General features: G+C 44.8%; 1 protein-coding gene across 5 annotated transcripts in view; it reads right to left on the bottom strand.

The window, feature by feature from the left end:
• PPIH (peptidylprolyl isomerase H) overlaps window positions 1–23,505 on the bottom strand; it is a 166,364-nt gene that overhangs the window by 68,575 nt on the left and 74,284 nt on the right. For all 5 annotated transcript variants that reach the window (XM_069240333.1, XM_069240331.1, XM_069240332.1 and 2 more), the window contains one exon: window positions 18,606–18,650. In XM_069240333.1, the coding sequence (XP_069096434.1) occupies window positions 18,606–18,650 (45 nt within the window). The remainder of the gene's footprint in view (window positions 1–18,605; window positions 18,651–23,505) is intronic.

Genomic DNA, 23,505 nt, shown 5'->3' with positions numbered 1-23,505 from the left:
CATTATCCTGTTCGATGCACGACGGGGCCACCAGTCTTATTTTTCTCCAGCAAGAAAGGCAATGTCCCTCAGTCCTCATCGGTGTCATCATCAGAGCGGCTACTCCTCGTTTGTGCTGGCACATGTGTTTTTTAAACCTTTCATAAATGTGTTCACCTGGGGAGGGTCTGAGAAGATCTTAACTGTGTCAAGGTAAGTATTTTTTAAGTTGGTGGGCATAGTATACCACATGGTGGGTATAGTTTACCTGTTGTAGTTATTTTCATAACTGGTAGAAATGTTCGCAGAACCTCCCATACCACTATCGTGAAATCTGGGGACAATGAGATGTGACATCCTTTTTATTGCGGGTCCTTTTTCTCGCTGGTCTGCTGTAGTGCTGGGTCTTGATCTCTGAAACTCAGCAGTTGGGCTATAATGGGCCTGACGGGTGTTCCCGAAGACGCATAGGGAGCAAGCGAACGGTGGGCTTTCTCAACTGTTAATAGTATAATGAAATGGTCTGTCCCAAATAATGCCACCAGCATTTCCTCAACAAAAAGTTGCATTTTCCCAGCTGCTGTAGATTCTGCAATTACCATTATGTGCAGGTTTTTCCATCCGGAGCATGCTTTCAGATCTTTGTTCTTGGCTTTTGTTAGCGACAGAACGTGGTCCAGCTGAAGGAGTTTTTCATATCCTGTCGATTGATCATCTTCCACATTGGAGATTCTTTTCTCGGATTCTGATATGCAGCTTTCATGCTTTCAGATGTTTTGGGTTATAGTGCCCATTCGCACAGTCAGTTATGTGTCTTATGATCAATGAAGCTCAGACTTAGTAGTATCTGACTAAGAAGCACTTTCAAGTCAATCGATTCTTCAACAGGTTGATGCCCAGTCGCTGCCAGCATCTCATGAGTAATCTCAGTCTTCCCATGTGCCTGCCTAGCCTCATACAGGATTTCAGGCTGTTTCAGGTCTACAGTCTTACCCATTCTGTAAGTCGATAGTTGCAGTCCGATGCTCAGTCGATCATCGACAGGTGCAGCGAGGTGATCCAGATAGTTGGGCTCTACACAGCAGCAAAATCGTGTCAGCTGACTGTGGCCGCCCCACTCCACAGACTAGCAGACAAGAACGAGAAGTCTCAGTTTCTTGCTGTAGCACTTCACAATAGTGCTACAGTATGACAACCAAGGCAATGGAATAGAGCAAGTTTCACAGAGCAGGACTATCCGCCTCCTCTGTGTTCTGTCCTGGTTCGAGAAATCAGAGGTGGCTAGCACCTACGCGTTTATGTATGTATGTATGTATGTATGTATGTATGTATGTATGTATGTATGTATATCGGATTTATAGAGCGCATTCCGATTCACAAAGAGCATGGAAGCGCTAATATAGAAAAGGTGAGGAAGAAAAAAGACAATGCCGAGGAACTACCCAGAGAAGCAAACGGTAGAGAGAGTGGATTACTTGGGAGGAAAAAACCCAGAAAAGGACAGAAGCTATCGGGGAAAGAGCCATGTTTTGACCAGTTTCCTGAACTCTAGGTAACAGGGTTCTTGCCTAATATTCAAAGGAAGGGAGTTACAACATTTTGCTGCCGCCACAGTGAAAGCTTTATCACCCCATTTGGCTTTGCGTGTGCTGGGGACCTGGATTCTGTAGGATTTGGAGGACCTAAGATTTCTCCTGGGAACATGCCAACAGAGCCTGGTGGTAAGGTAACGAAGACCGATCCCGTGAGCTACTTTATGAGTCAAACAAAGTGATTTAAAGATGATGCGCTGAGCCACCGGGAGCCAGTGTAATTGTTTAAGGCTCCCGCTAACTGATGCTCAACGAGAAAGATTAAGAACCGCTCTAGCAGCCGAGTTCTGGACCAGTTGCAACTTGTTAATCAAAGCCTTGTCCAGATTAAGAAATAAGGCATTACAATAGTCTAATTTGGACATAACCAATGCTAAAATAGCAGAGACTCTCCATTCATGCTGGAGATAAGTAAAGCTTTTCCTGAGCATTTTAATGAGCCAAAGGCATGTCTTTAAGGTGTGATTAACTTGACTTTTGAAGGATAAATGCTCAAAGAGAATGGCCAGATTCCTACTAATAGCAGTGGGAATCGGAAGGGTACTGCAATCGGCAGGCCACCAACGTGGATTCCATAGCTCTTTTCCCAGCCCAAAACAGAGGATTTCAGTTTTGGAAGCATTCATTTTAAGCCAGTTACTCTTTATCCAATTGCTAACTGCTTGCATACAGTTATTGAACCGATCCGCAACCTCCTCCCAAGGCTTTTTAACTGGGATGATAAGCTGAGTATCATCCGCATAGGAGGTCGGGATAAATCCAAAAGGATCGAATCAAATGTGCCAGCAGGGCAACATACACATTAAACAAAGTGGGGCTCAAAGAAGATCCCTGAGGAATCCCACAGGGTAGTAGATAAGGTGTAGATCTAAAATTACCACAACTAACAGTGGTCCATCTGTTGGTCAAAAAAGTTTCCAGAAGCTTAAGGGCTCGCTCTCTAATCCCTACTTGATAAAGGCGGGACGTCCGTAGATGAGGGGAAATAGTAACAAACGCCGCCTATAGATCTAATAATACTAGGATGGCCCCTTGACCTTCGCTTGCCAATCTCTGCATGACATCAGAGGATGAAATAAGGGCAGTCTCCGTACTGTGCACCTCTCTAAAACCATGTTGAGATGAGTCAAGGCCTACCACTTCCGCTAAGAATTCTACCAGTTCCATATTCAAGACTTTCTCTAAAAGTTTTGCCAGAAAAGGAAGAAGCGCTATTGGCCGTAAATTGTTCAGATCCTGGCTATCACCATCTTGCTTCTTCTTTAGAGGAACTATGGTCTCCTTCCATGGAGAGGGATAGATCCCAGAATTTAGAACCTCCTGAAAAATAGGAACTAGAGCCAGAGCCATCCGGTCTGGAGCCAATTTAAAAATAGGAGGGGGGGGGGGGGGGGGGGGAGGCACGGATCCAGAGGGGAACCTGACTTTATTTCTAGAATCATCTTTCTAATGCTATCTTGGGTAGGAATATGAAAGTCGGATACGACTTTACAGCTAGCTTTAGACACCGGGCGCCACAGAAAATAGTTTCCCTAGAAACCTCCTGAGGAAAAAAATTAGCATGTATTTGGAGAATTTTGTTCTCAAAGTACCTAGCTACCTTATCGCAGAGCTCCTGGGAATTTTCCAGATCGGATGGCCTAAAGGGAGTAGATAGTGTCTTTATCACTTAAAAAAGTTCTCTAGGGGCATTCAAAGCCTCCTTGACTTTAGCAGTATAAAAATTAGCTTTAGCCTTAAAACGCGCCGCTTTGTAAGCTTTGAGGGTGGACTTTAATATGTCCCTTTCCTCTGGGACTGGGTTTAGTTTCCACAGGTGCGCCTGTTGCCGGTAGTTTCTCTGAAAAGATTTGCGTTCACTCGTGAACCAGGGTTGACTAGGTTTCTTCCGGCTACAGGGCCCCAGAAGCTTAGGAGGAGCCAATTGAGCCATGGCCATTTCAACACCTTGATGGAAGCTGTCAAGCAGGGGCAGAGCCGACTTCTTGGCTCTGTCCCAGCCCTCTTCTAAAGCAGGAGCTAACTCTTCCACTTTAATCTTCTTCCATGGCCTAATTACTCTGCTCTCCAATTCATGCAAAACAGGGAGATAAGTGGTATCAATTTTAAAACTCAACAGGTGATGATCAGTCCAGCCTAACTGAGCATTAGTTAAAACCAACTGTATAGAAGTACGAGCAAAAACCCCATCTAATACATGTCCCACTATACCGGTAGCTGCCGAGACTCTGAGGGTCCAACCCAGGTCCTTTGTGGTAGCCCCAGCCACGCAACCCTGTCAGCAGCAGGTGGAATTTACTCCTGCTAACTGGGGGTCTAAAAGGAAATGTACTTCAAGTCCCTTCTCAAGTCTACCTCTGTCTCAGCCCTAGCATCAGTCTCTCCGTAGCTCCAGGCCCACGAATATCACAATTGTTCAAAATCAGTGTTCTTATCTTATACCTCAGGACTTCCCAGATGAGTGGCCCCACCCGCTGCTCCTTGCCAATGACCATGGATCTCACCCACTGCAGTGTCAGCTCTGCACCCTTGCAGTGTGGTTGGCACCTGTAGTGCAGTGCCATTGGCCTGCTACCAAAGTATTTCTCAGCTGGCATGGTGTGTCTCTCCTCCACTCAGGCCATGTATGGAGGAGGGGGTGCAGTAGGTCTTTGTTATTTTTTTATGCGCTGAAGGGGAGGAGAGATGAGGACTCCTCACGTCCTTCTCCATGCCCGCTGGCACCAGCAGCTCACCTTTCCCAGCTCACGCAGAGCCAGGGACTCAGTTCCACGGACGCAGTTCAGATCCTGCGGTGGCTGCCATTTTGCGTGCAAAACGATTGATCCCCGGGAGCAAGGATTTTTTTGTTTTAATTATTCTTTTACATTTTTCAAGTAATCCAGAGGCAAACAATGTACAATCCAGTACTGTCACAGAATTTATGATACAACATACTCTCCAAATAGTACATGCAGTTACTGTGGTGTCGTTTACACTGTTAAAAAATGGAGAATAGAACCAGTAAGAAAAAAGAAATAGGAAAAGAAAGGAAGAAAGGTAGGGCAGAAGCCACTGAGCAGGGGCAGTCAGTGTAAAGACCTGGAAATGGAGCTTAAAAGTTTGCTCTCCTATGTAAGCAGGTCGGGGCTTTGCGATGCAGTCTAGCTAGGCCACCTGTGGAGCCCAAATTACAATATGGAGGTCTAAGTAGTCAATCGACTTCAGTGGTAGGTGCTGGACCCTCCATGTCAGCCTGGGCCCCGAGGTACTGCTCTAAGGGGACCACATATCTTTAGGTCCTGATTTTGCTGGCAACAGCCCGAAGTAAGCAGTTAATTGGGAAGGCTTAGGGACGCGCCTACTGCCAGGAACACACTCTGCGGCGTCAGCCCAGTGCGTCACCACTCAGCTGTTTGCCAAGAGAAGGAGAACAGCTGACAATTTACACATGTCTGAAGGCACATCTTTTATGTACCTTAAAGTGCTACATGTGGACAGCGCTTGAGTTTGTACCCAGTGGCCTCCACTAGTCAAATACCATGCTCCAGAAGTGCTGCACTCCAGGACAGTCCCAAGCTAGATGTAGGAAGTCAGCGCAAGACAACACAGCGAACGCAGTGCGCATCGTCAATCAAACCCATTCTGTGCATCGTTTTCGGGTGTGCGGTATAATCTATCGAGATATTTGAAATGCAATAGTCTCCATTATAATTGGGGGAAGCGCACAGATTGAGTGCAACAATACTTCTACTGGTCACCTGTAAGGGGAGTCAACAGATCTGTGCCCCACGCCCGCTGGCTGACAGAAGCAAACACTAGTGCAGTCTCCTGCATACCAGCATAGAGTCCTGTGATCAACCTGTGCGGAGACGAGTTTGTAAGTATCACCTCCAGTCCCTGGAAGGTGGGTGGAGCCTTGGGAAATGAGTTGTGAACCGTCCAGACGGTGGCCCGCAGATGGTAATATGTGAATGTGTCAAGCAGTCACGCTAGGCCATGCAGCGCTTACTGTTAGATAAAAATAACCTCCAGCTGCAATTTATACAGTCTGCTGCGGGTCCCAATGTCGAGGATAATAGGGAAGGAGGAGTGTCCAATTAGGGGAAATGGAGGGGCAAATAGTCTTTCCAACCAAGCCCACTGTCGGTGTTTGTTCAATGCCCATACCTTGCAAGCAACAGTGTATTTGTGCTCACGGGCGCGTAGGAGCAGAGAACACCACCAGTTGAAGAGGACATGGCACAGTGTGGTTGTGTGCGGGTGCTGTGTGCACCAAACATTGCATAGGAAAAAGCCAGTATTATACAAACTGTGCCTGGGCATCATAGTAGTACAGATTCATCTCTGGGGCCCCAAGCCCACCTTGTTCAAAGGGGATCCTGAGTATCTCTCATGTGATTTGGGCTGCCGTTCCTCCCACGCAAGGGATAACAGGCGCAAGCGAAGCTCTTGGCAGAAATACGACAGCAGATGAAGGGGCAGGTTAATGGACAGATAGAGGAATTTCTGGAGGATTACCATCTTGGGAATGGCTAGCCTCCTGGTAAAGGAGAGTGCAGGTTTCTGCCAGCTCTCCACCAGCTTGTCTAACCAAGTCATTAAGGGCCCATATTTGCCTTTCCACAGATCATCTATGTCCCTAATAAGCCAAATTCCCCGGTAACTTACCAGCTCCCTCACCCTACTCAGCAGGAACTCAGAGGTGAATTCCATTGTTGCATCTGTCAGACGGAATAGATCGACTTGGCTCATTTTATAGTATTCCTCGATATTTCGCCAAACTTAGTGCATTCTCCAATCAGTGGGTCTAAATTTTTTCATGGGTCCCTCACATATAGAGTGACATTGTCTGCATACATTGAAACAACAATTCTGCAAAGCGTAAAATGCCAGACTCCAATGTGCATGGTGCTGACGCAATCAAGCCGTAAGCCGCTCCACTGTTATGGTTAATAGGATGGGTGACAGTGGGCAGAAGGCTGATCAGTTTTGTAAATCTGGTGCTCACTCCAATGCATGACAACAAACCAAACAGATAAGGCCAATCAAGCTAGTCAAATGCCTTAGTGGCGTCCAAGAACACCACCCTGGCACTGAGTTTAGGATCGATAGTATGGATTAGGCCAAAGAAGGTGCACAGGTTGTGAGCAGTTGACCTGCCAGTGACAAAGCCCTACTGGTCCGTGCACACAATAGTCAGCAGTAGAGGACGTGGCTGTGAGGCAATCAACTTAGCAAGAATTTTATTGTCTGTGTAAATCATGGGTAAGTGTTGGTACGACTCACATTGGTGAGAATCCTTATCCAGCTGAAGTATTGTCATGATCAATGTCTCCCGCGGGAAAGTAGAGGGGCAAGGGAGGGAAGGGATGGAGTCGGGGGCATATGCCATTAGCAAGGGACTCCTTGTAAATGCAAGAAGATGTGGGGCCAGGGCATGGGCATATTCCTTAGAAGTCCACAGTGAGCCCATCCAGATCAGGAGCTTTGCCCAAAAGTTGTGCATTAATAACCTGTATAACCTCTTCCACAGAAAGGGGCTCATTTAGGAAGCACCAATGGCCCTCCTTGGGCAACAACAACTGCAAGGAATCAAAATAATAGGTAAAATCTTGAGATGGTGCCAGATGTCTGGCCCCATAAAGGGGGGAGAAAAAGGCAGTCATTTCTCTCCATATAGCGTCAGTGCCCTCAAGTTCGTCGGACTGATTGTCCCTTAGTGCAACTATGTAATCACTTGTCCATGGTTCTGCAAAGCAAGTTAGCTGGTGTCTTGCCTGCCCTGTCACACTCACCATAGCAACGAGCATAGATCTCCTTCCCCAAATAAAGAATTTCCATCTGGGCTGCTTCTTCATAATCTACGAGTTTGCTGGGGACAGATGCTAATGTGGCCGCTCTACAAGCAACAAAATACTGGAGCTCCAGCTCTTGTATCTCCTCCTCCAATCATGCGAGTTGTCATTCATCGGGAGCAGCACCCGTCTGTTTCGCTATCTGTGCTCCTCTGTTCACAACCTTGAGAGCCTCCCAAAAGAGAGGCTTGCAACTCCACCTATTATTCATTAAGTTCAGAGTGTTACAAGACAGCCAATCTAATCCTCTCCTAGAACACCTGATTGCGCAGTGCCCCGGCCATGAAAATGTGCGTGCATCACTCCCTGGAGGGACCATCTCCAGCAACACTGGTGACCGGTCAGAAAAAGTTCTCGGAAGGTGAGTGACATTAGTTGTCCATAGATCAATATCATGTGTTGGTAACCAATAGTCCATGCACAACCATGTGGTGTGAATAGGCAAAATGCAAGTGCCATCTGTAATGCCGCATTGCGGCATCTTGACCCCAGATGTGAGTTTAGCAGGCCATGGGCACCCCGAACTGCCAAAGGGGGTCCATACAGACAACACGCGTGGAGTAATAAGCGCAGGCCACACTCCCCTGAATTGGATCTAGCTAACCACCTCTTGCCTCCAGCTCTGCACAACGAGCAGAACATTTGTCCCGCAGTCCAAGCGGCTTCTGAGAGACAGATGGCTGCCCAGCACCCATAAAGGAACCAGGGAGGCACTCCGCTTCTCCCAAAGCGATTTACAATTCCCGGGGAGCTCTACAATACTCAGCCACTGTTCCAGGTCACCCCAAACTGCCAGAGCCCGAACAGCACACCAGGTCTGCAGGCCCAACCCCGAAGCAGCCGTCCACGCAGAGCGAAGTTCCCCGCACCAGCTCTCAAGTGACCGGGTCGCACTCCAGCCCGAAGCACCTACCAGACAGAGCCCAGACTGGCCCACAGGGTCGCTCCTCAGAAACAAGAGAGCGTGGTGCACTGCAACGGTTTCCCGTTCCGGAGACTTCAATAGCTGTCGGAAGACCGAAGTCAGCCTTATCAGAAATAAGGTCCTCCTCTCATTTTCCAAGTGTAGCTTCATTCACATTACGTGTGGCAAGGATTCCGCAGTGTAGGCACCGTCTATGCAGGGCCCGATGTACCAGATAAATGTCTGATTATCTGCTCTGGCCGTCACAGCCTCATAGGGTGGCGGCCATCTTGCAGCCGGGCACTCTAGCGTGTCCTGGGAGCAGAGATTCAATGTGATTGGAATTAATCCACTGCTTACAGCAGGACAGAGCCAGTCACCAATTAATAGGCAGCATCTGCAGCGGTTCTGGTGGTCCACACAGGTAGCCACAATACGTTTTTATGTTGTAGGCATTCCCAGCTAGCGGAGCTAGAAAGACAGGTGGCCTTCTTTGCACTAGTTGAAGCCACACACCCGGTATTAGGCACTGTGTAAAAACAAGTCCATGTCCATGCTTTTCCTGGTTTGTGGCAGTCGAACAATAATGGGCAGTTCTCTAGTTAATTTACCTCATTTTCCTCTGATGTGCCATGCCAAAAGGTATAATGTGCAGCTCTCTGGTTGGTGCTTCATGAAGGCAAAGGCAAAGTATAGCCCCAAGCAGCTTTATGGTGCAAACTAGTGGGGATGCCAAATTATTGAAAACTAAGGTCAGAAGATTGTTCGTTCGCAAGCCCATAGCAAGTGGCCCCACTGAAAAAATTCCATTTGATTAAAGTGGTGAAAATCCTTACACCACTCCTACAAGTAATCCTACTTGAAACTCATCTTTCCAAGACCTAGAGTGACTAGGCAGTGAACACTAACTCAATAGATGAAGTTTTGTAACTCCTAATGTATGGCAAAAAAATAAAAACATTAGTTAAGAGTTCCTCGCCAGTCAGACAGCAAAATGAAAAATGGTTAAAACATAGCTATATATGGCACACCAGATATTCTAGTAGGTTCTGGTGCCAAGATAAGACCTCAATCCTGTTTATATGGCTTTTGCTGGCAGGAGCTCTAATGCAATTAACATTATGGTCCATGGAAACGCGGGTGTATGGGAGAGGAGCGCTACAGCTGATTTGACCTCTTAGCTCTTAAAATAACAGAGCAGGATCAGTCAATGGACAGACACTCCTGGAATCAAGTTAAAACTGTCCAACATTAAGCACCAAAGAACATCTTTGGGAATAATCTGTGTGCCTTTTATCATGGTTTCCTTTCAATCCTAAACTCGATCCTGAGAGCCATGTCCCTGAGCCAATGTGCCAGGGAGTGACCAATAGAGAACACGAGCCCCAACTAAAACTAAAAGGATCAAACTTTGCTTTCTTGGCGTCTCTTGTTTCTGTGGTGCCCATTGCAACTGGGTTACCACACATAGGTCAAGGGACCAATGTAATTACATAATGGGTCTGAGTCAAAGTTCAGAGTGCCGACTGACAGCTAAGATTAGATTGGTTCCCAATCAGAACTAGTCTAACTATAATCTTACTATGAATCTTCCACATCCAATATGGACTTTTTCAGAATGTGGGAGCAGCTCAGTTGCGCGATCTTTTCAAATGAAATAACATCTGCATAAAACGTAGGTCTGCTTGAGACACTTCCAGCCTATAAATACAGCATACTGAATTACTTAAAAGAAAGCTTGTAGGCATACGGTGTCACAGACATAATTATATTGAATCTTGCTGTTTATTTTGACATGGTAGTCCGTAATCTATCAGTGGAGAGCTCCGTCAAGTAGGCATTAGCAAATAAGGACTATCCTCAATTAGTTAATTTCCTGAGGACCCAGTGTAAGCTATTGCCTCCAATATGGTCCACATTCAATCAGGCTATTTGCAGAACTTCTCAAGGGTTGTGACCAATGTTGTTTAATCTATATGTTCTCCCCTTGAGTTTAGCCACTGAAATTATTTGGGTCCATTTCAACAAACACATGGATGATATATGGCTCATTTCATAAAACAATATTTCAGGCATTTTTTTGTCTGTGCATGATGGCCATCAATTGAGGGATGGTTACTGACATGCTACAGCAATAGATTTATTAACAGTAGAACCCGAATCTCATGCTTAGTCAAACATACAGCAGAGAAACCTTCAGGTGCTCAGTCTTTACCTGTCTTTCAGACTAGGAGTCTACATGGCGCCACCTTTGCACTGGTATCACAGATTAAGAGTCTCTCTAATAGGCTGATTTTATTCATTAACAACTATAGAAAAAAAATCTACCTTCATGTCTGTTTTTGTAGCACGGGTCATTGTCAGTTTAAGTGAACAGGAGGTACCTAGGCTTGAAACTGTATCTTGTCAATGACACTATGCATAGTGATGGTACAATCAGATTTAAGGTGCAACTGACTGATGAAGATTAACTAGGCCAAGACCTTTCTAGTGGTGCTCATGCTCCCATTCAGATAAGGGGGGTGGGAGCATGTTAGCACTCGCACTGGACTGTTACTACTGGAGAAGGACCATTTCTAATTTGCACGCAGTTGGTTCAATTCTGTAAAGGCACAAACATGCAAAAGTACAAGTTTTTTTTCTGTAATGCTTTTTCTGTTAGAGACTTTATCTAGCCGCAGATTCCCCACCTGTTGAATATAACCCCAGGCATTAGACTTTTCAGCAGTACCTCTGCACTTTGGTAGGTGGCATTGTGCAGCTTAGCACTGACACCGTTCTGCTCCACAAATTCTGTGTAGGGCTTGCATAGGCACCACTCCTGTGCGAGGATGTCTGTTGTTTCAAGACTGTCCACATCCCCAGACGCAGTGCTCCAAAGGCAAACTGGTATGACCAGTGTGTAGATTCCTTGACTTGGGATCTTATTAATGGACAAGGGCCAACTGCTTAATGGTGAGGATGGGAGGGTCGGTGAGTAATCTGCAGCTGGATAGTCTCTCGACCTCTCTACCATAAGGAAGGCAAGTAAATTGTTCTCCTGACAAACTTCTAGCCACAGATTACTCAGCTTTTAAATGGTTATCAAAGAAGTACCTATATGGAGGTAGGTCTTTGGATAGATTGAAACTGGAAAGTCCTGCAGGACCGAGTGGGCAAAATGTCCCTCTTGGCGAACCTGACAATCCAGGCAAAGGTGCTTTGTGAACATATGGAGGGACGCTCATGTAGCTGGCTAGCAAATGTCTAGGAAGGGACTCCACTTGCTAATTCAGTGGCAGCAGCTTTGGCCATGGTAGAAATAGCTGGCAGTCATTCCAAATGCGTAACAATTCTTAACGCGGAGCACAATCCAGCGTGAGATGGTTCTCTTATGCACAGCCTTACCTTTCTTCGCTACAAAGATCCCCACAAAGAGCTGATTGGACACCTGGTGTTGTTTGGTATGATTGATGAAGAGAATCAGCATTCTCTTGAGGTCCAAGAGATAAAATCTCTCCTCCTTAGTATGGTGAGGTGGAGCGCGGAACACCGGCAGAGTGATGTTTTGCCCTACGTGGAAATGCGTCACAACTTTAGGCAAGAATGATGCTTGGGTCTACAGATCCAGTTTGTAAGAAGGTGGTGTATGGTCAGATGACACAAAGAGCTTGAAGCTAACTCACACGCTGCTCTGATGTGATGGGTACAAGAAACACTATCATGAGGGTGATGAGCTGCAAGTAACAGCTGTGAAGGATCTCAAATGGAGTGCGCATCAGAAATGTGAAGACAAAGTTAAGGTTCCACTGTGGCATGACAAAGGGAAAAGGAGAAAGCAAATGTAGTCCTTTGAAAAAGTGTAGAACAGTGGAGACCTAAACAAAGGTGGCTGATCGGACAAACACAAAAAATCCAAAAAGGTACCCTTTCATTGTGCAGAGCAAAGCCTTGCTGGGCTAAGGACGAAACCAACAACAAAACATCAGATAACTTCACCTGGGTAGGGCCTGGGTTGGGGGGCTGTCTTTCCGCTGAGTACTGCGCCAAGGCACAAATCTATACCACAAACAGGCATATACAGTTTTGTCAAGGGATGCTTGGCTGCCGAGATGACATCAACCACCTAAGCTTGAAGGTGTTTAGCTGCCACTGCTCAAATTCCAAAAACAAAAGGAAGTGATGGAGAAAGCCCAGGTGCAGGACCGTGTGCTGCTGCTGCTACTGTAGGTAGTCCCGGAGATGCAGCCAGGTGGGAGAATACATGCTCAAGTCCAGGAGTCTGGATACCAAATTCTCTGTGCCTAGTTTGGGGCCAATAGGATGGTCTTCTTGAGAACTTGGGGAAGGAGCAGAATCGTCTGGAAGACCCACAGGTTTCCCAAGTTCCACTTGGGGTAGAACTAATTCCCGACCGAGAGAGGCCTGGGAAACTCCCACTGCGTATAAGCTCTGACATTGTACATTATTAGAGGAGGCCAACAGGTCAAACCAAGTTTCTCCTCTTTCCTGGAAGAGATCTTGTGCCACCTCCGGATGTAACCGCCACTCGTGATCTGCTCGGCACAAATGGCTGAAATGTGGCCTGAATGGCTTTGACAAAGGGGTGTGTCTGATAAGGAGTTGTGTGATGTTGGCATGTTAATAGTGAACCCCAAATAAGACAGGAGGTTCGCCGTAATCTGGACGTGGTTTACAATTGCCTGGGGTGAGATCCCCTTCAACTGCAAGTCGTCAATGTAGGGAAAACTAACACCCCTAACCTCTGAAGGTTTGCTGCCACAAGCATCACTTTTGTGAACAACCTAGGGGCATTGGTGAGGCCAAAGGAGCACAGAAAACTGAAAATACTTCTGTCCCACAAACAAAAGCAGGTAGCGCCGATGGCTTGCAGGACTGGTATGTGGAAAAAGGTGCCATGCATGTCCAATGCCACCACCTAGTCCCCAGGGTTGAGCGCACACAGGACCTGGGCCTTTGTGAGCATTCTGAATTGTTCCTTCCGGAAGAAGGCATTGAGAGATTGCAGATCTACAAAAAGATGAAAGCGTCCATCCTTGTTCGTCACCATAAAGTGGCAGGAATATAAACTTCTGGTGTGAGCACCCTCTCAATAGCCCCTTTGACCAAAAGGGCTTCCAGTTCTTGTTGCAAAATAGAGATGGCCTTCCGTCAGACATTGTTAGGACTGTGGAAGATGCAGCGCTGCGGAAAAGAAGAAAATGGCATAGTCCTTCTGAACAATTTGCAGGACCCACCTGCCTGATTTTATGACCTGTCAACTTGGCAAGAATCGCTGGATCCTGCCTTCCACTGGGAGCTGTGCTCTACTAAGGACATGCTAAAGTGGGTTTGGCAGGTGGACTTGCCCAGCAAAAAGTGGACTGGGCGGCCCACTCAACTTGACTACAGGAATGGTGGGCACCATTGCCTCCAAATTCCGAGTTAGATTGGCAGACTGTATGGGTTACCTCTGCCGAAGCCAGGAAAGGAACAATAGGGCTGATGTGAGTGGCCCAATAAAACAAAGGAGTGTTCAATGGCTCTGTTCTTCTTGGACCGCTCAATAGCAGGTCAACAGCAGAGGTTCTTAGATGATCGCTGGCAGGTTGCTCTCTTACACAACTTGAGAGTAGAACATCTGTGCACGGCTAAGAGTCAAACACTCGAGGAATTAATAAACATTACTAAGCACAGGAGTGTCAATTAAGTGTAACAAGGCTGAGGAGTGATGTGGTGAAGAGTATTAGGTAGCAATTTTGTTAATCTAAATAGGGCAGGACGTATAAAGATAAGGAGAAAAAGTGCACCTTCTTAGAAAAAAACATATTAACAGGTTTGAAGTAGAAACACCTTTCCAATTATAAAGCATGTGAAATAAGAGAAGCTGAATGTGGTGAGTGTAAAAGAAAGTGCCAAACAATGAGTAATGGGTGGGTTGCAAGAAGTCAGCAGACACCAGGGATGAACTTTACACTGCAAGTTGGCAGGGAAAATGAAAAAGGTTTTCCGATTTGCTAAACAACGTAAGGTGAAATGGACAAGCATGTTCGTAGGTGGGACTTTCCTTACAGTACATACTTTCCAAACATGTATTTGTGAACTTCCCTGGAAAAGAAAATAAGAGGGTGAAAAGCCCTCACCTATTTTGTGGGGCATTAAGGGACTCTACAAATCAATATTTTTTTTTTATTACAGTGGTTATAGCCTTATTGGTATGGAGCATCTGTGACACACTGTGGCCCTCATTACAACATTGGCGGTATTGACCGCCTACCGCCACGGCAACGGCAGCCAACAAACCGTCGCCATGGCTACCAGCCGTCCACCCGCATGATGACTGTAGACAGAATTCCGCCAGAAGGCTGGCGGAATACAGTCAACGGTCATGGCGGCAGATGGCGGTTAGGAGGCGCTGCTGTCAGCAACAGCGCCACGCCAGCAAAACACGCCGACACGTATCATGAGCAATGATACAGCCTGGCAGTGGTTTGAAGGCAGACGCTGCAACTGACAGCAACGCCGCATCCAGTCTCCTGCCGGAGGACCCCCTGAAAGAAGGTAAGTCGGGTTCTCAAACAGCAGAGCGGGGTGGGGGTTGTATGTGTGTGGGGGTGCGTGTGTCCATTTTTGTATGCGAGTGTGAGTCGCGTTGAATGAGTGCGTGGATGACTGAATGTGAGTGTATGTTGTGTGCGACAATATATGTTTGTGTGTGTTGCGGTGTGTGGGTATGTATGTGTGCATGCGTGGGTGGATGTGGGTATGAGTGTGTGTTTGAGTGTGTATGTGTGTGGGTGTGTAAATGTGCGGAGGGGTTGAGAAGGGGAGGGGGGGGGTGGAGACCCCTATCAGTGCCAGGGAATGACCCTGGCGGACAGAGTGGCAAGCCAAACCGCCAATGTTATAATTTGGGAAAAGGTATCGCCAGCCTGTTGGCAGTACCTTTCTCCAAATTACCGCCGACCGCCAGAGTAATGAGGGCCTGTATTTGGTAAGAAAAGAGGCCAGCACATTCTGTTGGAAGGATACGACCAAACGGAGAACAGTACTGTGACCATATATTTTAACATACTAAAGAATAGGAAATACTGGGTGACTCATTTGTAGGATGATTTCCTGGCCAGTAATATATCAAAAAGCAATCTTAAAAGAGTTTGACAGTAGCACTGAAAATCCTTAGGAAAACAGGTGGAATGCAATACATTTTTCAAAGAGCCACATTCACACATTATTTTAAAAGGATGTATGCCTAAAAAAGGTTCAGTGAATGCCATCTACAAGAGCGGAACTGCCTAATTATAAAGGTCACTTGAGGTTTTCTCAGTCTGATTAAAAACAAATCAAATTTCACCCTGTATTTTTCACACAAGAATTTGCAAATTAAGTGGGTGTTGTCTTAATGGCTAAGGATTAGCAAGAGATTTTCAATCATCCAGACGAAGATGCGAATAATGCACAGGTGTTATGTAGTTTTGATGGTCAAAGTAAGACATCCTCACTGTTGATGTACTTTCTCAGGCAATACGTATTGCCTCTCATAGTCTGACAGATGCAGAAACACACTAATTAAATTCAATGCCTTAGTATACTGCTACGAAATCCACGTTTCAGATTCTTTGCGCAATGTAACCATTCAAACACTGAACATATTCTAAGCTACTAACTTTCTTAGAACCAAGAGGTCCATGCATGCCATTCTAAGGAAGGTGGCTGTGATACCACAGTACAATGAAACGTGGCGCTGCTCGTGCCAGACTTTTATTGAGATATGTAATGGTGAAGACTGAGGATTTATGTGTCCATGAAAAAAGGGCATTAAAATGTCATGGTCTTTGATGCATGGGAGATCAAAGTTATAGAAGTGGTATGGTTGATAGCCTGTGGCAAGAAAGAGAACCTACATTTTTGCCATTGTAGATATTAAGAAGTGTGCAATGTAGAGGTGTATAATTATTTGTGAAGGAAGAGATAATGCAGTGGTTGAAGAATGGCTGTCAACATGTGGCCATTTTGAGAGGTTCAATACTATCAGGAAGCAGTTGACTTTGCGTCCCATTGGCATTATGAGAGATCAGAAGAATGGAAAATTCAAGGGTCAGTTTTAACAGTGTTGCCTGGTGGGACACATGGCAAACAACAAAGAGAGCCCTGTCAACACCTCCTAGTAGTACTATAAGCAGGAGGTAAAAGTGAAGACAATCAAGAAGAGCGGGTGAAGACTAAACAAGTCAATGAAAAAATAATGTCAGAAACTATTATTTTAGAGGGTTTGTACAAACATTTGCAAAGTATTTTAAGCTGCAAAATATGGACGTTAACACAGGTGGTTACGGAGGACAGCCCAAAAGAACTGGCAAGCTACTCCAAAATGTCTACTGATTCTGGGGACAGGATTATTGCAGGCAAGGTGTTTGCCTCGAAAACATAACGCTTCACCACAAAGCTAATTTTGCAGCAAGTCTAATGTAGAAAGCGGTAATGGTAGCAAAGGATGGGTGTGGAAGTTGATACTGTTCTGAAGGGTGTACCTTTCACAATCTTGGTAGTGCCACACGGCATACAGTTGAGCTATTAGACTATTTCAGTAGTGGATCTAGTGTAAGTCTTTCTGGGACATGCATATTAAAGGTTCTGAAGTGTTTAGAAGGGGAGCTGTTGATAGATAATGGAATGCAAGTTTCTTAAGAAGAAGCTCTTTAAACACGTATGCAATGTGTAGACGTACAGAGCTTTATACAACGTGTGAGATAAAATCTTAGTGGAAAGAGTAACAGAGGGAGGAACTATATAGTAAACCTTGGCTAACATATAAGATGGCTGTAGTGAGACAATATGGCTTTGCTGTAACATTGCACATTTTGTAATGCAAGTGTAGCTTTCATGTTTATGAGAGGGTTAGTGCTGCTAGTCGAGTAAGCCAGAGTTAGATGAAATCAGAGAAGAAGGTGCCAAGTTTGTGATCGAGTGGTCAGGAAAAAGGTCAGAAGCAAGCAGGACACAAATGTTATGTTGTAATTACGAGAATACAAGTTTGTTTCAAAAAGGGGATCCAGATGAGGAGATACAATCAGAAGTATGGATGGGGCATTCTGTCTTTTCTGAGATGAAGGAAGCGGGAAATATTGGCAGTGTCGAGGTCAGGCAGGTGAACCGTCTTGCTGGATTTATGATTCATTATTGAGGGAGTGTGGTACACTTCAGGAAAAAAATGAGGCAAAAAGAGCAGGCATTAGAATGAATGACACTAAACAGAGCACCAAAAGATCTGTGCAGGACAAGCCTACCCTACCCTAGTTAAAATGCAAAGATTAATTAAACAGCATTATTATGTTTAAGACCACACCATAATTTGCACACCTCCTGTATGTTACTGCTATTGGCTATACATGAGGTTATGTGATGTGAGGTAACATGGAATGATCTGCCATTATCAACTAGTGTCCATTAACCTGCCATCTTGGAAGAGGTCTTTGTGTGAACTATTACAATAAAGACTTTTCTCCGATAAGTGCACGCAACCACTTCTTCATAGTACTTACAAAAGGAGCTTTAACTGCCCCTCTATCCTTAGACAGACCTTCTAGCACGCCCGATTCCCAGGGATTTACATTTGGTTTTCTGAGTTTCTGAGGTAATTCTGGGCTTCAGGGGGGTGTACTGGAAACGTGTGTGTTCACGACAAAGCGAAAAGCAAAATACTGTCTAGTTTCTGTGAAAGTACTGAGTTAAAATCATTGTCACACACTGAATGCGAAAACTGACTGTTAAAAGGAAAAATAATAGGGTGATGAGCGAAAGTTGCTTAATCAACACCATCATTTTTTTTATATTGACATTGATTGTTTGTGTATGTTTGTAAAATTGTAAGGCATCCCTGCCAGTAACTAAATTATTTAAACTAACAGTTTTCTTTTAAAACAATTATTTGGAACAGATAATCAGATTTTACATTCTACCAATACCGAGGGTCTCCTAGATAGTTAAATCCTAATTACTTTTTCAACCCAGCAGAAGTGTCATCTGCTACACTTACTGTGCAGCAAGGTGTAAAATATCGGTTATAAAAGATAGGCGTGGCCTGTATAATCATTGGTAAAAAAAAAAAAAAAAAAAAAAAAAAAAAAATAAAGTAGTTTAACCAGTAAATTGCACCACTGTATGAATTTATATTCTGGATTGATATGAGCATTTGTTACAGTAGGAGATGAATGTAAGTGGTCCAGAAACACAACAAAATATATAACAATACAATAATGGACAAGCATTTGTTTTTTATTTTAAAAATGAAAAACAAGGAGATTCTGCATTTACCTGTGAAAAGTACTCCCTTTGTAACCTATAGGAACACCATCTTTTCTAAGAAAAAAAAAAAAAAATGGAAAAGGAAAATATATAAGCAGGCCAAAACATTAATCTCAGCAGTTAAGAGGACATTTATTTCTGGGTGCAGACAAAAATCATATACAACAGAGTCATAAAAGAATAAATAATTCAGTTTAATAATCTACTCGGAAAGGTATCTTTCAGTACGGTATCGTCCTGTATAGTTTAAAGTCACATGCTTAACATACTCTGTTCAACTTTTTTGAATATCAAACATTTTTCAAAAATTATACTATTGCTTTTGAACACCTATGTTAGCATTCAGACAAGAACAATTAATATACAAACATGCTGCCATGTTTGGAGCCAAATCAAGAAAATATACAAAAGACGAACAAGAAAACAAACACACAACCATCAGTACTTAGAGTACTGTACCATACTGCAGTTGATCTGATCTAGTGCTTCGTTCTCCTACGTATGATCTAACTTGTTCACTTTTTCTAGTTCCATTTGCAATTTCCAGGGATTCTTTCAGTACCGGGGATGGGGGTCTGAGTTATGGTTTAGAAACCCAGTAGAGGCCATATATATAAAATCAGCTCAGTGAGCTTATGACATAGATCAGCTTTTCACATACATAGGCAGACGCATGTAGAGTTCCTACAGGTACCTATATACTTTCTGACTCAGATTCGACCAATTCACTCACTGGTCAATTTGAAAAGCTGTTTATGACGTCGTGTGACTGATAAACAAGCAAATGGCAGAACTTTTGAGAGAAAATTCAGGTTTGTGATTCTTCAAACTTGAATTTGCACTTGTGAAATGGATTTACTCCCATGTGAAAATTACGGCAATACAGTATAATCTTACATGTGGCGAAATGTGGTCACAGGGGTAACTTGGATGTATTATAGCACGAGAATACCAGAAGATAGTAAGCATCCACACACTAGCAGGTCTGTGGATAATCATAAGAATTTGGCAGAATGATTCCCACCCTAAAAAGTATCTGAGATTTAATCCGGTTAAAGGCAGAAGTAAATCCAATTTTAGGGTGCCAAAGTGGAGGCAAGACCCCAAAGACCGGCAGTTGTTGTATAGGAAATCTGCCTTTTCTGTGTTGTCACCCTAGATTTACCTCCTCTGGCTGGACCTTAAATGTGTTCTAGGTTTAGAAATCCGTGCACTTCATCCCTGCAAGCCAGAAGTTAAGTGCCTGTGCTCCCCCTTTAAACATTGTTGAATTGCAATATTCCTAATCGATACATTAACTTTCCTATAAATAGCCAGTATATGGCACAAGATGCACTCAGGGCCTGGAAGTTAAATGCCACTAGTGGACTGCAGCACCTTTTCTGCAATCCACTACAGTGGTAATGAAAACATGGTTTCAGGCTTATGAGTGTAGCCTGACTGTAGCAGTGTAAACACTGCAATTTTGACAGGTCAACACTCCCCTAAAAAAAATTTATGTTACCCGTAAGTAGGCCGTGTAACCCACAAGTGAGGCTGCACAGTTTTTAAAAGGAGGACATGTAGAAATTTTATGTTAAAATGTCCCTACGGTAACTAGCACTCAAAAGCTATTTTTCACTGCGGCAGATCCATCATTCCTATGTAAAAAAAAATCTCAAAGTATAGATTAAAATCCTATAACTATCTTGGGAATGGGGCTAGCTAAAAAATAAAAATAAATAAAAAATAAATAAATATATATATATATATATATATATATATATATATATATATATATATATATATATATATATATATATATTTTAAATAGTTTCTTTTCGTTCAAAAATGTATTTATAATTTTCTACGGTTAACATCACAGCATCTCATGACCTAGAATACGCTTAATATAGCATCACATCTGCATTAACTGAAACCATAGATCATTGGGTAGCACACATCCCACCTCCCCCCCCCCCCCCCCATAGCCAATACCATAAATAGTGACGTGCGTGAGACCGAGTTCCCCCGTGCTGTTTCACATAGATGCTTACACTAATCCATATCTTACACCAAGCACCCCGGGGGACATCGCTTACCTCTTAGTTCCCACACATAGCTATGCTAGTTATCACCTTCAGGCTCACCTGTCTCTTTACCAATCAAATATGGTTGGTTTGGACTCCAGTAGTTCCGTGGGAGGTTCTGTGGTGGGGTTCAGTTGTTATAGGCGTCTGAGTGTTGCAATAAGTATTATCAGCACGCCATTCTTTTAAGGTGGGCAGAGGGCCATGACCCCATCCTATAGCCAGTCTGCACTTCTCAAGAAGAAGGCCCATTGCTACCAGTCTCCTAGCCTCCTTGACCACATCTCTATCATAACCAAGAAGTGCTAGCTAGGAGAGGTGTAGCAGCCAGCCAGACCCCGTGATGTTGTTCAATTCCGCAAGCACACTTAACCAAAAATGTTGTATCTCTGGACAGTTCCATGACATATGTAGGAAGCCCGCCTTCCCCTCGCCACATCTCGGACAGTCAGCAATAGGACACAGCCCATATTTATATAGTCTGCTAGGTGTATAATATATACGATTTAAATATTTAAAATGAATTAGTTTGTGCCTCCCGTTAAGAGAGATGGAGTGGGTCGCGGAGCAGCAGTATTGCCACTGTGTATCTGTGAAAGCTATGTCTAGGTCCTTTTGCCAATCCAACCAGACCTTTGTTAGTCCTGGTCTACGTGTTTCTTGAGCGCAGAGGCATACAGCATGGATACCAATTTGCTATGCGAGGTTTCCTCTATGATCATGGTAAGCGCCTGCATGTTTGGCGGCTCTTGCAACTCCTCTCCAAGGAGGGCATGCAGTGCGTACCTTACTCTCGTATTGGTAACGTACAAGTGGCGTGGGTGCCTCTACTAGTTCTGCGATGAATTCCAAGGACTGTACCACCCCTTCCTGAAACACATCTCCAAGCTTCTCAACAGCAATTTGCCACAATGCTGAGATCACTCCCTTGTCCCCACTCAAGGGGAACGAGGTGCAGCATTCAAGTTTTATTTGGGGTGAGCATAGAAAAAGGAGAGCCTGTATGGTCATTAGGTTATGGCATGCGAGGGTGGTGGAGTCAAACATGCTGTGCCTCGCTTCAGGGACAAAAATATTTGATAAGGCAAGGGGTAAGGTGTCGACATGTCCCGCTCTATATGTAACGCCGGTAGGCCTGCAGGGCCATGAATCCCAAAACCCAACCCCCTCCCATTCAGTCTTTTCAAGAATGACTGTATGGTGGAGAATACATGCTTTGGCAGTAGTATGGAGATATTCTGAAACAGAAACCTCAGAAGTATCATCATTTTAATAATGGCTGGCGATATGCGCTGCCAGTGAGAGTGGCACTTTGATTCAACGTTCCACATCTTTGGTTAGCTTTTGTATGGCTCTCCCATAGTTATCTGTCATAACAACTGCAGGATCCGTATGAATCTGTATCCGCAAGTAACGCACAGATTCCGTCTCCCATTTGAGGGGGAAATCTAATGGTATTGGGACTGTAGCTGGGGTAAGGGGGAACACGACAGACTTATTTCAGTTAATTTTCAGACCCAAGAGACCACCAAAGTGTACAACCTCCTAAAGCATAGGTGTGAGATTACAGGCCGGTTATAGAGCAAAGAATCATCTTCGTAAGCGGATATAAATCAACCTATAGCCCGGAAAGTGTACACCCCTGTGGCTATGATACTCATGCAAAGCACATGTCAATGGTTCCGCCACTAATGCATACAGCAAGGGCGAAAGCGGACAGCCCTGTTGAGTGCCTCTGAAAATTATTGGGCCAGAAACTCCCCCATTAACTCTCACTCACGCAACCGGGGAAGCGTATAAAGTCTGTATCACTTGAAGAAACACCTCGCCAACTCTCATAAGGCGCAGCACTTCAAACATAGAGAGCCACTCGACAGAATCTAATGCCTTTTCAGCGTTTAAAAAGACTGCCACAGCTTGTGCATAGATTCTATATGCTGTATAGTCTCGAACAGCACCCTAAGATTCAGAGTGAGACCATAGCCTGGAACAAATCCCGCTTGTTCCGCCTTTACCATCGCTGGCAGCAGCAGCACCCGTTGATTCACTAGGATCGTGGCATACATTTTTGTGTCTACGTTAATCAAAGAAAGGGGTCTATAAGAGGAACACTGCTGGGGGTCTTGCCCGCCTTAATTAGGGTAACAATTAAAGCCTCTCTCATAGTGGGTGACATTTCTGTATCCCAAGCCATTCCCTCATACAGCGCCATAAGGTGTGGCATCAAAAGGTCCTGATAGGTCTTGTAGAAAGCTACAGTGAGCCCATCGGGTGTAATAATCATGAAACCGATTGGCAATGGTGACTGGGTCTCGCAGCAGCCCGTCCCCCCTTATCCTGTACCTCCAGAATCGATCCAGTTTTCTGTTGGGGCGACGAAGTGCCGCCAGTGTTGCACCTGAGCAAATCCCCTTCCCCATAGGAGCGGGTCGCGGCATACTTTCCCATGAGCTGGACCTCAGCGTGTGCTGTCTCTCAAAATTCCGTTATCTTCTCTTGTATAAGGCTGATGAAACCGGGCATCCCCAGCGGCCAGATGTTCCCCCTCCAATCGTGCCAGGCGTCCTTGCAGGGACTGCAGCACCCCTGCATGCTTTGCAATTGTCATTCCACGGATGTATACCTTAAATGCTTACCACACAGTACTCAATTTTGTGACTGAACCTACATTTGTGCAGAAAAATTATTCTATAGTTTGGGGGAGGTCCTCTCTAAAGGCTGTGTCTAGAAGTGAGTATGGCAGATAGTGCCATGTGAATGGAGCAGTATAGCAACCACACACCTCCAGAGTGAGGAGCACTGGTGCATGGTCTGAATACGTCCTGGGCCAGGGACACTGT

Source organism: Pleurodeles waltl, chromosome 6 (genome assembly GCF_031143425.1).
Source record: "Pleurodeles waltl isolate 20211129_DDA chromosome 6, aPleWal1.hap1.20221129, whole genome shotgun sequence".
Taxonomy (NCBI): Eukaryota; Metazoa; Chordata; class Amphibia; order Caudata; family Salamandridae; genus Pleurodeles; species Pleurodeles waltl.
This window is presented reverse-complemented; position numbering and strand designations above follow the sequence as displayed.